The sequence below is a fragment of the Aspergillus fijiensis genome, assembly GCF_003184825.1.
Source record: "Aspergillus fijiensis CBS 313.89 unplaced genomic scaffold BO72scaffold_1, whole genome shotgun sequence".
In the NCBI taxonomy this organism is placed as follows: Eukaryota; Fungi; Ascomycota; class Eurotiomycetes; order Eurotiales; family Aspergillaceae; genus Aspergillus; species Aspergillus fijiensis.
This window is the reverse complement of record NW_024468977.1, coordinates 496,438-511,005: the sequence shown is the minus strand read 5'-3', so window position 1 is coordinate 511,005 and position 14,568 is coordinate 496,438. Positions and strand designations below refer to the sequence as shown.

The window sequence follows — 14,568 nt, the reverse complement described above, 5'->3', positions numbered from 1 at the left end:
AGCATCAACTCCTCCTCTCCGCCGTCCAGCGCGGAGACATCCACGCACAACTTTCTTCCGAGGGATAATGATCCACGAATGAAGGAGGCCTCGATTCCATTCGACCCTCTTGGTGTCGAGGTCGAGTCTTGACTTGACAGCTCATCCACAATGACACGAAAAAAGGGGAGACCAGAGCCCCATAACCCTACTTACCCGGGTGGAGGACTATGGTGCTGGACTCCATAGCGCTAAATTAGGAATGTTTCTGGAAGCAGCGTAGAAGACTTTCAAATTAGGGAAGTAGTGGAATAGGGAGAGGGGAGAAATGAAGAAAAGGGAGGGGCTCTCTGGTCACCCCTCCTTCTGTGTTCCAGTCTGCGCCACTACTCGTGAGTTGGTTGGAGACCAGAGAGAAAGGGGAAAGAAAGATGTTGCTGATTGTACGAGTACGTATTGTTCAGTAGACGCCACACCGACATCGACGGAGGTGGCTCCTCTCTTGGGTTTGGCTTGGTTAGTAAAGTTAGGGTTGGTTCGAAAAACTGGAGTCTAGCAACGAAAGAGCGGTGGACGGTGAGTTAGCTGATTGAATGACATGACTCGTACCTTGTGTTATTCGAGTGTACTGACTGAACAGCGCGAGAGCCGAGCCATCGTTACCTGTCGAGGGAGTTTCTCTGTCTAGGTAGTTGGGAGATCCCCAAAAAAGGTGTGGCTCATGCAACCAGACAAGTCCTCGAGTAAAACACCAACTGGTCAACGTGGCCAAACATCCAACACGGCTTGGCATGTTTGTTCAACCCGCCGCTTTCCGCATCGCCGACTGTCCTGCAGACCAAACTTCGGCTTCAATTCTGCCCAGCGTAGCAAGAGAAATCACCTCTAGAAATCCAATACCTTCAAGTCATTGACCATGAACACAGCCTTGACCCAACCATTATAGGCCCGTACGAGTATCACATAAGCGACGTACATATTTCCCCGGGAAGCTAACAGACACCAACCAGGCAATCAACACTCTTCCAAACCTACACAGCTCCTTCGAAGAACACAATCTCTCTCCTTCGGACATCACCAAGAAACCATGGCATCCCGCCGCGCTCTGCGCACCCTCAATCACCTTGCGACCCGTCGCGCCCACTCCACCAGCTCCGTCTCCGCAAATGAGCTTTCGCATTTCTCCGCCCTGGCCAGCAGCTGGTGGGATCCCCAAGGCCCATCGCGCGTGCTTCACCTCATGAACCCGCTGCGCCACGACTTCATTGCCTCCTGCCTCTCTGACGCCGTCCCCCCTCCTCCACCCTCCGCCTCTTCCTCCGCCCCCTCCCCCGCAACCAACCCCAACACCCTCCGCTACCTCGACATCGGCTGCGGCGGCGGCATCTTCGCCGAGTCCCTCGCGCGCAGCATCAGCACCTCGCCCGCCAGTCAAACGGCGACCCCGACGCGCGCCGCCTCCATCACAGCCATCGACCCCTCGACGACCCTGATCCAGATTGCGCGCGACCACGCCCGGCTCGACCCCACGGTCGACGCGCACCTCCGCAGCGGCCGCTTCGAGTACAAGAACTGCACGTTGGAAGACCTCCTCGCCTCGCAACAAACACTCCCCTCCACCTCCACCCCCGCCCCCGCCCCCACTTCCCAAAAATACGACATCGTCACCCTCTTCGAAGTCATCGAACACATCGAATCCACCCCGTCGGCGGGGATCTCCCCGCAATCGTTCCTGACGGACTGCCTACGGCTCGTGCGGCCCGGCGGCTGGCTCATCGGCTCGACCATCGCGCGCACCTTCCCCTCGTGGCTGGTCAACCAGGTCATCGCGGAGGCGCCGTGGCCCATCGGCGTCGTGCCGCGCGGCACGCACGAGTGGCAGAAGTTCGTGAACCCGGGCGAGTTGGAAGGGTGGGTGCAGGAGGGGTTGATGCGCTCTGCGGATGGCCGGGCGACCCGGGCGGGCGCCGCGGCGCTGGAGGGCATGCGGTGGAAGTGTGTCGGCGTGGTGTATTTCCCTGGGTTCGGGTGGAAGCTGGTGCCTGGGTCGGAGAGCTGGGGGAATTACTTCTGGGCAGTTCGGAAGGGGGTTTGAAGTTTAACGCCGAGGCGAAAAGAGAGAGAGAGAGAGAGAGAGAGAGAGAGAAATGGCTACGCATAAATGGCTTACTGAATCCACCACGGTGGAAGTGAGATGGATTGTATGATAGATAAGTTTATGTATCTATTGAATGTATTATACCTGTGTAAGGATAGACTACTGGGGTTTTTTGTGATGCTGCAGAATTGAAGCGAATATTTTACGGACTCTTGCCTCAATGCAATTATTGTAAGAATAGCATTTGGATTCTTGCGTTTCCAAAGCGTGGGACTGTAGAAGGATGGCATCATCGTACACCATAAACAGCTAGCTCCCCTCCCACCACTACTTCTACTTCCTCCTCCCCTTCCCTTTCTTCTTCCCACCACCACTAGGCGGATCAGGTACGCTGACCGTTCCCTCTTGCACATCCTCGCCCTGGTCCTTCAACCGTTCGGAGCCACTAATGAAAAACGTGAGGTCGCGATTCTGCTCAGTCAGGTCTGCATTGGCAACCTTGAGGCCCTCCACCTCAGCGCTCAGATGCTGGATGCGCTCCATCAGGCTCTCATTCATCGTCTTCTCCTCCCGCCATTCCTTCTCCAACTTGCGCGCCATGGCCTCAAACCGCTCTGCGCGCTTCTCCGCGCGGGACTTATCCCGCTCCAGGCCTGGGATCGTCTCCGCCGTGAGCTTCTCGTACTGAGTCTGTAACTTGTGCAGACTCGTGACCGCCTGCGATGCGGCCTCCTGCGCGGTGCACGCCGCCGCGCTAGCCTGCGAGGCCTTGTCTACGGCGCGCTCGACCACTTCTTCGAAGTAGGCGCGCTGGCTCTCCAGTTGGCTGGTGAGGAGATGCGTGTACTCCACGCTCATGTTCTCCAGTTTCTCGCGCGGCACGGCGTCCGTCCAGTCCGGCGGGTCGAGGGCGCTGTTGTCCGCGGCAGGGAGCTCCACGAGCTTGCCGTCCGTCTTGCTCTGGATGATGCGATGCACGTAGGCGTCGCCGACGTAGTCCCAGACGCGCTGCGTGGCGAGGTCCATCGCGAAGGCGTGCGACGTCTCCTTGTAGTGCGCGAAGGCGTGGGCGCCATCGTACCGCCCGCAGCCGACACTACCGCAGATGAGACAGACCCAGAGGTTCATGTCAGAATGACAAACGGTACATTCGGCTGATTCGTCGTCGGCGGTCATCGCCCCCTGGCTGCTTCGACGAAGGCCATGTTGGGTGTAGCGACACACAGGGCAGCCGCTGCCTTTCCATTTCTGTAGGCAGGTGCAGTGGAAGACGTGTTGACAGATGATCGTCAGTAGACCGGTTGTCTCATCCATCCGTTCCAGGCAGACGGGACATGTTGGTAGCTCGATAAGTGCGGGAGTGGGAGGGGCGAGGGGTCGGGACGAGAGCGTGGCCGAAGGAGCGGCGGAGGTGGAAGCGGACGCTGTGCGAACCGGAATGGCCGTGGTATTGTGAGGGGATCCAAGCGCACTCTGCTGACTGCTGCCTTCAGAGAGTGTCGCCGGCCCGACAGCTTGGATCTCGACCGTCTTCACGAAAACGACATGGCATGTTTCGGGCTGTCGGAAGCAAGGGCGGTTAGCATCATGTTCCTCGCATGTGTGTGCGTGCCATGCGGCTGCACCACAAGACTAAGCTTACCTCCATGCTATTGAACACCTTCCCATTCCAATCCTTCTGCCATTCTTTAGCCTTCTTCCCACTGCGGAACTTCATCAGAACCATGTACCGGTTTGCTCGAGCTGTCCTGATCATCCGGAAATGACTGACGTCGTTCATCGTTGTCTCGCCCACGAATCCCAGGAGGTCTGACGGGGACATGTACGACGGAACGGCAAGGATGCATAGTGTGGTGCAGTCCTCGTCCGGCATGGTCTCCTGACGCGAGGTTCGACTACTGCTCCCCTCATCGAAAGGCTGTCTCGCCGCGGCAGCGGACCCTTTCAATTCGGCAGGATAGTCATCCTCGATCAAGTATGGCGTCTCATGCACATCACGGTACAGATGTACTATCCCCCAGACGCTCTCCGATGCGCTTTGGTCCAGCGGTATGTATTTCCCTTTCGTGCGAAGTCCACCCAAGATATCCGTTCCGATGCCGGTCGCGATGGGATTGTCGCGGGACGGCCGCCAGGTTGTCCGGTTTGAGACAGCCGTCTCCTGTTCCGACGGGATCATGTCAATGCACTCGATCGAGACTTTGTCTAATCGAAGGTCCTGCTCGAGTTCCGATGCGCGTGTTGAGGATATGGTGAAGAGGTGAGGGGTAGATGTGTTTGTGGCGGCGGCGTGAGTGGATTCAGCGGAATTATCTAGCGATGATGAGCTCTGATGTCTTTTCCCATTCGTGTGTTGGCGAGCGTATCGATTGGCTCCGTTCTGTGAAGGGCGTGGGCGTTTCTGAAATGGGAGCAGAGCTTCACATGCGGAGTCGAATGACAAGGAAGTAGAGTGTCGGTCTGCGCCTGCACTGGCGCCTCTGAGATCGGAATGAGGGCGAGCAAATACTTCAACCGCGAGGTGATAGAAATATGAGGGCATACCGACAGCTGCTCATATCTCTACTCCTTACTGGTCTGCGAACTCTCGAACTCGTCGTGTGTGGATTATAGCAACTAACCGGTGGGCTGTCTCTCGCCGCCGGCTGGATAGCCCAGGGATCACGTGTGGGTCATCCGGGGTGGCAAGTGGGACCCAAAGGACCCAACAAGAGCTTCTGCGGGCATGTTTATTTACAACCCGGTGTACATATACTACTGCATAACAAAAAGTCCTTACGAGGTGGAAAAGAGGCCAGACTCGTTATAATCGGAAGACCGTAATATTCTGAGAAGCAAAGAGAGAACACCAATTAAATGGTGATACAAAGAGGTATGTTCGAATTAACCATATCATAAAAAGCCATCAAAAACCTTCCGAACGCCATGCAGTCCAGTCAACCTGTGAATCTGAAACTGTGCAAGAACCAAGGAATCAGTTCCCACCACGAAGGCGGAGAACCAAGTGCAGTGTGCTCTCTTTCTGAATGTTATAGTCCGAGAGTGTACGACCATCCTCCAGCTGCTTACCAGCAAAGATGAGACGCTGCTGGTCGGGGGGGATTCCCTCCTTGTCCTGAATCTTGCTCTTCACATTGTCGATCGTGTCGGATGACTCAACCTCCAAAGTAATCGTCTTTCCCGTGAGCGTCTTGACGAAGATTTGCATACCACCACGGAGACGCAACACCAAGTGCAAAGTAGATTCCTTTTGAATGTTGTAATCAGAGAGGGTCCGGCCATCTTCCAACTGCTTTCCAGCGAAAATCAGGCGCTGTTGGTCCGGGGGGATGCCCTCCTTATCCTGGATCTTGCTCTTCACATTGTCGATCGTGTCGGATGACTCAACCTCCAAGGTAATAGTCTTTCCAGTGAGTGTCTTGACGAAAATCTGCATACCACCACGCAGACGTAGGACCAAGTGAAGGGTAGACTCCTTCTGAATGTTGTAGTCGGAAAGGGTACGACCATCCTCAAGCTGCTTACCAGCGAAGATCAAGCGCTGCTGGTCAGGAGGAATGCCCTCCTTGTCCTGAATCTTGGACTTAACATTGTCGATAGTGTCGCTCGACTCAACCTCGAGAGTGATGGTTTTGCCAGTGAGGGTCTTGACAACTGCGATGAAGTCAGTAAACGTTCCAGTATCCACGGCCACCTGAGTGGCAAATCCACGTTGCAGCAAGGGAACCTACAAATCTGCATACCACCACGAAGGCGGAGCACAAGGTGAAGGGTAGACTCCTTCTGGATGTTGTAGTCGGAAAGGGTACGACCATCCTCAAGCTGCTTGCCAGCGAAGATCAAGCGCTGCTGGTCAGGAGGAATACCCTCCTTATCCTGGATCTTAGACTTGACGTTGTCGATGGTATCGCTCGATTCAACCTCAAGGGTAATGGTCTTGCCGGTCACTAAGTAGGGAAAGGTGGCGTCAGAATTGAGCTCAGATCCATTTGGACGATGATGAGATACTTACACGTCTTGACGAAGATCTGCATGATGGAAGACGGTTTAGAAGACTGCAGTAAACGGTGTGAAAGGATAATGAGGTTGTGTGAGAGGAAAGTGTGGGTGGTAGAGCACAGATGAATCTGTGTAATGACAGAGAGGTATGGATGATGGAAGGAGGAAGGAAGAAGTGGATGAAAGCAGGAGAAGAAGGCTTAAGTAGTCGGGCGAAGAGGGAGAGATGAGGGGAGGCGGCGGCGGAGGCGAAGCGCCTTAGTCAGGGTCGAACAGGTCAGTGATAGGCAACCAGGCCCGATAACGTGATGCAAGGGAAGGCAGGAATACTTAATTAGGCACTGGGCAGTGAATGGAGAGACAGTTTAGGCCGGCTTAGTCGGCTTAGTGAGTTACTATGTATGTAGTTAGTTAGTTAACTTAGAGGACCGTGTTAGTCAGTGTCAGCGCCCCTGTTGATTCTAGCATCTCCTGGCCCATTCTCGCACTACTAATCCTGCGTCATTTGGCTCCTCCAATCTACTTCACCTCGTGCGCGCTTAGGAGGAATCTACTAGAAACTTAAGCCGTATCCGTTGGGTGACTCAAAACTCACCCAGCGCTTCCCGGGCAGTTGCTTATCTTTCACCTGGACGCAACCAAAAGAGCCTATTTGGTACAAGAAAAATCTCTAACTGGGTTCAGGCAAAGAATCGCCATGCTCAGCCGTGTCTGCCACATGAAAGGATAGAGTCGCCAGAGACCGAGGGGGATGGAAGAATGCCTGGTATCAGTTCCGGCCGCAGTGAAACGGTCTGGGCAACGCCCGTCCGCATCCGCCACTGACGCCACCAGTCGGCATCTCACCCCGGATACAAGACTGAGCCTGAGTCCTCGCTCGTGTTCCTATTTCGAACGGCTCCGGCTATAAACTCCAGGATTCGGCGAGTGTCTTCTACGCAGACTTTGATAGAGATGTTTCGCATCCCTGCTTGATGCTGAGCAGGACGTTTTGGCGACTGCGTACGTACTTGTTACTTAGTCGGTATCACAGCGATGACGTGTAGGGAACTCCTTATCGGGGGGGCTCAGCTTCACTATCGGGGCTGGAAGCGGGATAGCGGAGAGACACTAGCGCTTAGAGAGGGTCAGGTGATCGGCGCATCCGGAACGCCCCCGCTTCCTGTTGTCGGGTAGTAGACTATCTTACAGACCTACACTGACCGGACCTTGGGGTAATTTGTACAAGGGTCATGACTGCGTCTGCTAATAAGGTACTCGTGGAGATGCAGAGCAAGATTCCATCTCTTCCGTCTACATCACCAATAGCATCATCTCACCCCTTGATTACCTCAGTCGAGTTCCCTCGATTTTTCTAGGATATCATTTCCGTGCCGATAGCTCATAATGTATTCCGGTACCGAGGGCCCCGTGGTCACAACTACCCATACGTTACCGACTCAAGAAGGTTTCCATAGTCGCTTTCGCGCTACGTGCTCGTTTTTGGGGCACTGATTGACTCATTCTAAATCCCGTCGAACCACCCGAATCTGGCATCAACCCATCAATGCATATATATCAAACGAGGAGAAATCAAGCATGCTTCGCAGAGGAAGCGAGTCCGCCTGAGTCTCGGAAGATGCAGTCACGAACTCCCCGTCCACTGGACGCAAAGCTACAAAAGGTGTGAATGGAACAGAATAGAGCGACTGAGTGGTCATATATGTAGTGCCGTGCGTAGTTGGACAAATTGCCGTCTTCCGATATTTTATCTACATGGCTTTCTTACACTGCAATCAGGGGCCCGTGATATGCAGCCCTGCGTCAGGTTTCCCTCCTACAGTATCTCATCCTTACTACTTCGAATCAATTTGAGATATCTACGTGATCAACCCTACATTCCACATCAAAATGCACCACAGAAATTGAAGACGGCTTGTTGATAAGATTGCATCAGAGACTCCTCCACATAGCATACCGACATCCCCTCACTCGAACCAAAAAAGTCCAAGCCCATATCTACCCTTGTGTCGACTAGACAGGAACAAGCATGGTTTGCAGGACAGCCAGTTATGTTGCAGTCAGAGGTAGTGAGAGAGGTCATATAGATCTTGGTCCAGCCTGGACAACGGTACAGTAGGCCAGGGGAACAAGTGCAGGGGGCAGAATAGTTGCATAGAAAACTGATTACAAGTTGTCAGCAATGCTGATTATGTTTACATACATTCGACCTTCGAGAAAACTTTTTATCAATCGCAGATTCTGCTACTACGGCGTCCAGAATAGAGATGTGAACTAGTTTATCAATCTGTTGACTGGCACAGCAAGTTGGCCTTGACCTTATAGCTTCGCAACTAGATGTCTATGTCAATAATTCCTTATGATGTTCGATTACTGATTTGCCTTCTCATGTATTCCTTACAAGAAGATGAGTTGGCCCTTTTCTTGGTTCGATGTATAGTCTATGCAGCATGAATTATAAGTTAAAAGCCTTTCTATTTCACGCATTCCTGATCAGAAGAAGAATATCGGCGTTGTGCGTGTAACGCCTCGGTTCAGCGAGGGCACATGATTTTAAACAGAACTACGAGTATGTAAACACCACGAATTCGCGTAGATTTCTTCCTTCCTTACCAGCTCCATGAATCTTCAAGGCATCAAGTTTTCCTCTTTGGGCCAGTAATTCTATCGGTATTACGTCTATAATCGACAAAGAACCAATTCTTAATATATACGCTTTCATACCCCAAGAGGTGCTCAGGGCCTCTCCACAATGCGCATTGATTATAGGTGTGGTTGCCTATGAATTCATTGATCCAGGCTGCAGGCTTCGAAGGCACTAGATAGACTTCTAGCTTTCGAAGTGAGCCTGTTAAGCATCGCCTGGGAAGCCAGACAACTTAGGAGTGCCTTCACTTGGAGTGTTGTTGGACTTTTGGTAGTTATCTGAATATCCTGACAACCTAGACTGCCAGTTATGGCTAACCCAGTCATCAAAGCTCAGCCCAGTGACATCTCAAGCATAGATGGTGAATGTATCCTTCCATATGATCCTCCCGCCATTGCAACCTTCCTGCCAAACCAAACATTACTTCGAACTTTTCCCCATACAGGCATTAGACGCGATCTCTGCTTTCAAGTGACCAATTCAGAGACTTTCTTCTGGATTCCAAGTTGTGCTCACTTAATTCTTGATCCTTGTTTCCGATCCCAGCAACTACCCTCAACGCTCCTTCCAGACGATCAAGATCTTTTCCCACCATCGTACAACAAGCTCATCAGGCTCTTTTACAGACAACAACCACGCACCATGTACGAATGTGAGACATGTTCTCGCCAATTCCATTCATGGTCTGCCTGTAAACAGCACATGACCGCTAAGGGGCACTGGGAGACATTTGGATGTGAGACCTGCGAAGAGGAGTTTGAGACAGAAGAGGAAGCAGAGGACCATATGCAAGAATGCGATCACTACGCGTATGACTACTCCTGCGAAACCTGCGAGGAAATGTTCCGCACAGAGGAAGATGCAGATGATCACATGGCATACTACGGCCACTATGGTCCCCGGTTCCCCTGCGAAACATGCGACAAGCTGTTCTACAATTCTCGGACGGCCAGTCACCACATGGACGCTCTGCAGCACTGGGCTCCCAAGGTAGGATGCGAGACGTGCAACGCGGTTTTCTATACACAGGATGCTGCAAATCGGCATATGACCGCAAAGGCACACTTCAAAAATTACTGCCCCAGTTGTGACAGATGGTTCCAGAACGAAAACAACCTACAGCAGGTAAGCCAAGATAGCCAAGATATACAGTTCCGGTATGATGACTGACAAGGCCCTTTACCTTCAGCATCTGAGGTCGAAGATTCACCTCGGCCGGAACTTGCTCTGCCCCTTCTGCAAGAACATGTACACCACAGCTAGTGGACTGGCTCACCACCTCGAAACCGGCTCCTGCACTTGTGCTCCCAATCTCAACCGCGAGTCCATCCATGAGCTGGTGCGTCGTCTCGATAAACAAGGCAAGATTACAAACAAGCTGCTTGAGTGGCATGCTAGCGACTCCGGTCAATATTTGGTTTCCTCAAATGCCTATAACGGGAGTGCCTGGGAGTGCTACATATGCCATAGAACGTTCGAGACTTCATCCGCGCTCAGCCAGCACCTGAACTCACCTACGCATAAGCAGCAAATCTATCATTGTCCCAATGTCAGCAAGTGTAGCAAGCAGTTCACCACTTTGGCAGCTTTGTTCAATCACCTAGAGAGCGAATCTTGTTCGTATATGAGATTCGAGAATGTTCAGAGGAATGCGCAAGGTCTTCTTACAGGAAGGAAGCTCATAGGATTTTGATCGCATCCGCGACCACGGAGACCACATCTGAGCAAACCCATGGAAGAACACGTCTGAGAATCCATGACAGACTCATCGCCTATGTTGCGTTGCTCTTGGATGAGTGTTTACTGGCCTCTTATGGCATGTCTCAACATTGTCTAGGCATCTTATTCCTTTTTCTCGCATACTCCACTGATTCCGGCACCAGTGTATCTTCTTATGATTGTTTAGATATCATCTCATATCTGTGTAAGCACTCGGACTACAAGCTCAAGCACAGCTCAATCTGGAATAATCGTACCAACGTTGAACTCGCTACGTAGGACTCAAGGAATCTCAGGGACAAAATGTCACTGTGTAATCCCATCCTCCCCAGCCATGACCCAGTGACGGGGATGAACACCAACCGCGCTATCAACTTTATCCTTATAGAAATGAAAAGAGACATTTCCTCCCGCAGAGCCGGAACTGCAATCTGCGATTGACCCAAGGTCTCAGACAGCCTCGCATCTGCTCTCCTGACAATCCCTCTCTTCAATGATCCTGTCTCTCGTGACCTGTCTTCAATGTCTAGCACCTTGCAGCTTTTATGGTGTCGAACCCACCCAGCAACCCTTAGGTCATACCTCCCTCTTTCCGAATTGAGCATCTCGCGCTGGAGACTAGAATGCCTTGGACTGATTTCATCCCTCTCAGCTCATCGAAAAGTACGCACAAACCCATCCTGAGGACCTCCTCTGGCGACTGCTTCCGTGCGATGGCCCATCTTCCTGTCTCGCAGACCTCGGCTCGGACACACAAGGACCCCACGCATACCCTTCCAAAACCGAAGTGGAATGCGGAGGGTGGACACCGCAACGGTCCCCGCATCAGCCAGGGACAGATGTACAATTGATTTGGTTCTGAGCTCCGGCGATGACAATATTCCACTCGGGGAGGCGGGAGGGGGGGGGGACGTCAGTATACCTAGCTCCTCCAGGATCCCTGTGGAAGGAGAATGGTAACAGCTATGAAGTTTAGACATGCGCCAGCCCTTCGAACCTACGACAGCATTGAATGCCGAATTGAAAAGACCACGACTGCCTGTTGGTCGTCTGTGTATCGGTGGATCAGATACCATCGCTCTTCACTTTGTATTCGTCGCGGGACCCAGGATTCCTTGTACAGAAGCAAACTTGACAACACAACGGTAACATTCTACCGCTGGGACTATACCTCCAGTGCGTGATGTAGCTTGAATGTGATCATTGCCAGTGAAAGCTTAGTTACGGGCATCCAGGCTTGAGATGTCTCCCCTACAGAGCGACAGTAACCCTTCCGCAAGACATCCGCATTTGACCGGTGTCTATCGCCCAATGTCGCAGAAGTATGAGCATGATCGGCCAAGCGGAGCTCTGTACCTTCACAAGACAAACGACAACTTTTCTCATGCGAGCCCTCCTCGACACGCCCATCAGGGGTATGATACCCTCTGCACAAGTGAATCAATATATTCATAAGGATGGCGGACGCGAGTTCCTAGACATATCACGCCTAGAAGACCGATAGGACCCTCACTATGGGAGTAAGCATTGATTCAGGATTGCCTGTCGCAAGCCTAAAGGGGATGTCGTCGGACCCTGAGACGTGTTCTGTCAGTATGAGTTGCAATTTCTTTCGGTAAAATCATGGGTGGTTGGGAGGCAAATGTACAGTACAACTTGGTGGTAGGAGAGTATTAGGACAATAATTCGCACATTACTCTATCAAGTTTTGATCGACTATCCTTGAATGTGCTTGCTGTGTTTGAATCATTTCGACAGACAAGTAACGCTAGGATGAGAGTCGCAGTCACTAATAAGAGAATTCATTCAAATCTTCAGATCCTACTTCCTTCAAATCACCAGAAGGGCGCTTACAGGAGTAACCCATACCACCCCCTGCTTCTGGACACGCCCATCGAATCAAGGACCGGATCTGCACTATATCACTTCGCTAGCCATGATGCTCAAACCCGATGACATCTGCTACGAGAAGCACATTTCCATGGTCTCTGCGCTGGTCACTAGATCCATACTCTCAAGCACAACAAGGGGGCTGCCTACACATGAAACTCCCATTTCAAAGAGTCTGTCATCAAGACAAGACTTAGCAGGATTCTCGTCAAGTCGGTAGTATGTGAGGCATGGCAATCACGAAAACATAAGTCATGAGCATGTCTTGGGAGGAAAAGAAAGGAAAGCCCTCGCCAGCGCTCCATGGTCTAATGCTCACGGTCGACGACACCACTGAATAGGTAGTGTGGCTAGGTAGCGAAAAGCACACTCAGGGGATCTCGTTACCGAATCCCCCAAGACATCATTGGCATGCAGCCTTCTATCCCAGCGCCACAAACCCACAAACCAAAAACAAAAGCTAGCCTTGTTTCATAACACCCCCTCGTCAGACCGTATCTCTGGTCGATCGGTAAACCGCCGCCTTAAAGTTCATCAGATCGATCGATATCAGATTCGGCCACCCCCCCGACTGCTCCGAAAGAAGAAAGCGCCTCAGAGGGCCGGCGAGGGCCCTTCCCCCAATCCCGGATCCCCCCAGGCGAGAGTGACCGAACCAAGATCTCGCTTGGGAGGGGAATGTGGGAATTGCTGACCAGGGAAAAAAACATCCGATCCTCGGCAGTTGTAGCCGCAGATTCGCCTCTTTGCAAAAAAGGGGGGGTCTTAAAGGGGGGGTTTTAGACTCAATACCGTATTCTAGTCCAGACTAGTAGACATGGACAATGGCGATGGGAAATGGAAAAAATGGAAGTTTCAGGACGAGTTCTAGATAACTCACTCCCGCAGTCGCAGCTGTTCGAAGCTGGCAGGTTCCACCGGGCCACGGAAACTCTAGCCAGCGAATTAGCTTAAGTGGGAGACTGCGGCGGTAGACTAAGCCCAGCGCAGCACTTCCGTAGGTAAGAACTGAAGCACATCCAACTGGAATTTCGCCTGTTTACTCCCCCCCCCCCCCCCCGCCCCTCTTTCCCTGCATGGCCGAGACACCGTATATACAACACTCATCCTGACCTTCAGCCGAATGCTGGACAATGCTCCCTGTAGCTGTGAGCTTGGGAGTGACTTTTATTGCATTCTCTGGTCATGTTTTGGCTTGTCCAGTGGCTATAGTGGATCAATGGACTCATGTCCGGGTTGTGTACGGAGTACTACTCCGCATACGATGAGTACGGTACATATAGGCAGTACGGTGTACTCCGTAGAACCCCATGTTACCTCCCCGATCCTGACCAGGAGACCCGCGTGTTGCGACGCGGTTGCGACGCAGCTGAGATGACAGCAAACAAAGATGGATGGACTACAAACGGGTGGAACCATATGCATTATTGTTCAATAGAAGAAAAGAAAAATGGACTGAAGTGTCAGATCAGGTACTGACAGGGATTCGCCCCTGTCGTATCTATCTATAAGGCGCTGCATTATGGCTGCCTCTCAACCCTCAATACTATCTAAGCCTATGACTTGTATAGTCATGTATAGCATTATCTGGGGTTCCAGCTCAGATGAGGGTCTGCACTAGCAAGTAGATATCAACCGAGTATCTATCTACGCACAAAAACCTATAAGTTAAAACGGTCGTGAGGGGGGGTATCGCATGGTCCCTCGCACCAATTGAGCATCCTATGAGTACTCCATCGATTCACTAAAATATGTGTAGTGATGGGTAGAAGAAGCAGTACCCGTATACGGATCTTTGTAGTGGATGATGAGTGGTGGTACAGGGACCGGAAACCACAACCAGAAAACCACATCCACATCCCCTACTACATTAAGCAGGACTAGACTGACGGACGGCAGTCCTTCCGACGGTACGACGTCGGGTCAGACAAGGTTCCATCTCCTGCAGGCTGATGTCATGGCTCGTGGGGTTGAACGACGGGGGCTAGTGATACGGTACTGCGCTGCGATGATCACTTGATCAGACACTGGGCGGAGGGGGGGGGGGGGGCGGCCATCAATCAAACATTGACTCGCTATTGATCGGGGTTTCGGCAGATGAGATGTCAAAGCTCAGGTGAGATATGAGTTTGCGAGTAGTCACTTGTTACTCCCTGCGGAATAGGTAGCGAGAGGGGCAGACTCGGGACTAACTATGTACTACTGGGTAGCTTACCTAGTAGTACATAGCTGCGAT

The 14,568-nt window shown here is 52.1% G+C and overlaps 4 protein-coding genes across 4 annotated transcripts; 2 read left to right on the top strand and 2 right to left on the bottom strand.

Annotated features, from left to right (window-relative positions):
- The first annotated feature begins 856 nt into the window (after positions 1–856).
- On the top strand, positions 857–2,237 carry BO72DRAFT_393909 (3-demethylubiquinone-9 3-methyltransferase). Its single transcript, XM_040941954.1, has one exon. The coding sequence runs from the start codon at positions 1,067–1,069 to the stop codon at positions 2,072–2,074; it is 1,008 nt and encodes a 335-aa protein (XP_040806676.1). The 5' UTR covers positions 857–1,066; the 3' UTR covers positions 2,075–2,237.
- A 45-nt stretch (positions 2,238–2,282) lies between these two features.
- BO72DRAFT_482298 (putative RING and UBP finger domain protein) lies at positions 2,283–4,755 on the bottom strand. The gene is made up of 2 exons (XM_040947721.1): positions 3,720–4,755; positions 2,283–3,637 (listed from the first exon to the last, which is right to left on the bottom strand). The coding sequence occupies exons 1-2, from the start codon at positions 4,617–4,619 to the stop codon at positions 2,411–2,413; spliced, it is 2,127 nt and encodes a 708-aa protein (XP_040806675.1). The 5' UTR covers positions 4,620–4,755; the 3' UTR covers positions 2,283–2,410.
- Positions 4,756–4,877: 122 nt separating this feature from the next.
- On the bottom strand, positions 4,878–6,450 carry BO72DRAFT_443521 (ubiquitin family protein). Its single transcript, XM_040943589.1, has 3 exons — positions 6,090–6,450; positions 5,809–6,024; positions 4,878–5,731 (listed from the first exon to the last, which is right to left on the bottom strand). Exons 1-3 carry the CDS (start codon positions 6,109–6,111, stop codon positions 5,052–5,054), a joined length of 918 nt encoding a protein of 305 aa, XP_040806674.1. The 5' UTR covers positions 6,112–6,450; the 3' UTR covers positions 4,878–5,051.
- Positions 6,451–9,147: 2,697 nt separating this feature from the next.
- BO72DRAFT_482296 (zinc finger protein) lies at positions 9,148–10,556 on the top strand. The gene is made up of 2 exons (XM_040947720.1): positions 9,148–9,848; positions 9,913–10,556. Exons 1-2 carry the CDS (start codon positions 9,366–9,368, stop codon positions 10,414–10,416), a joined length of 987 nt encoding a protein of 328 aa, XP_040806673.1. The 5' UTR covers positions 9,148–9,365; the 3' UTR covers positions 10,417–10,556.
- Positions 10,557–14,568: the final 4,012 nt, after the last annotated feature.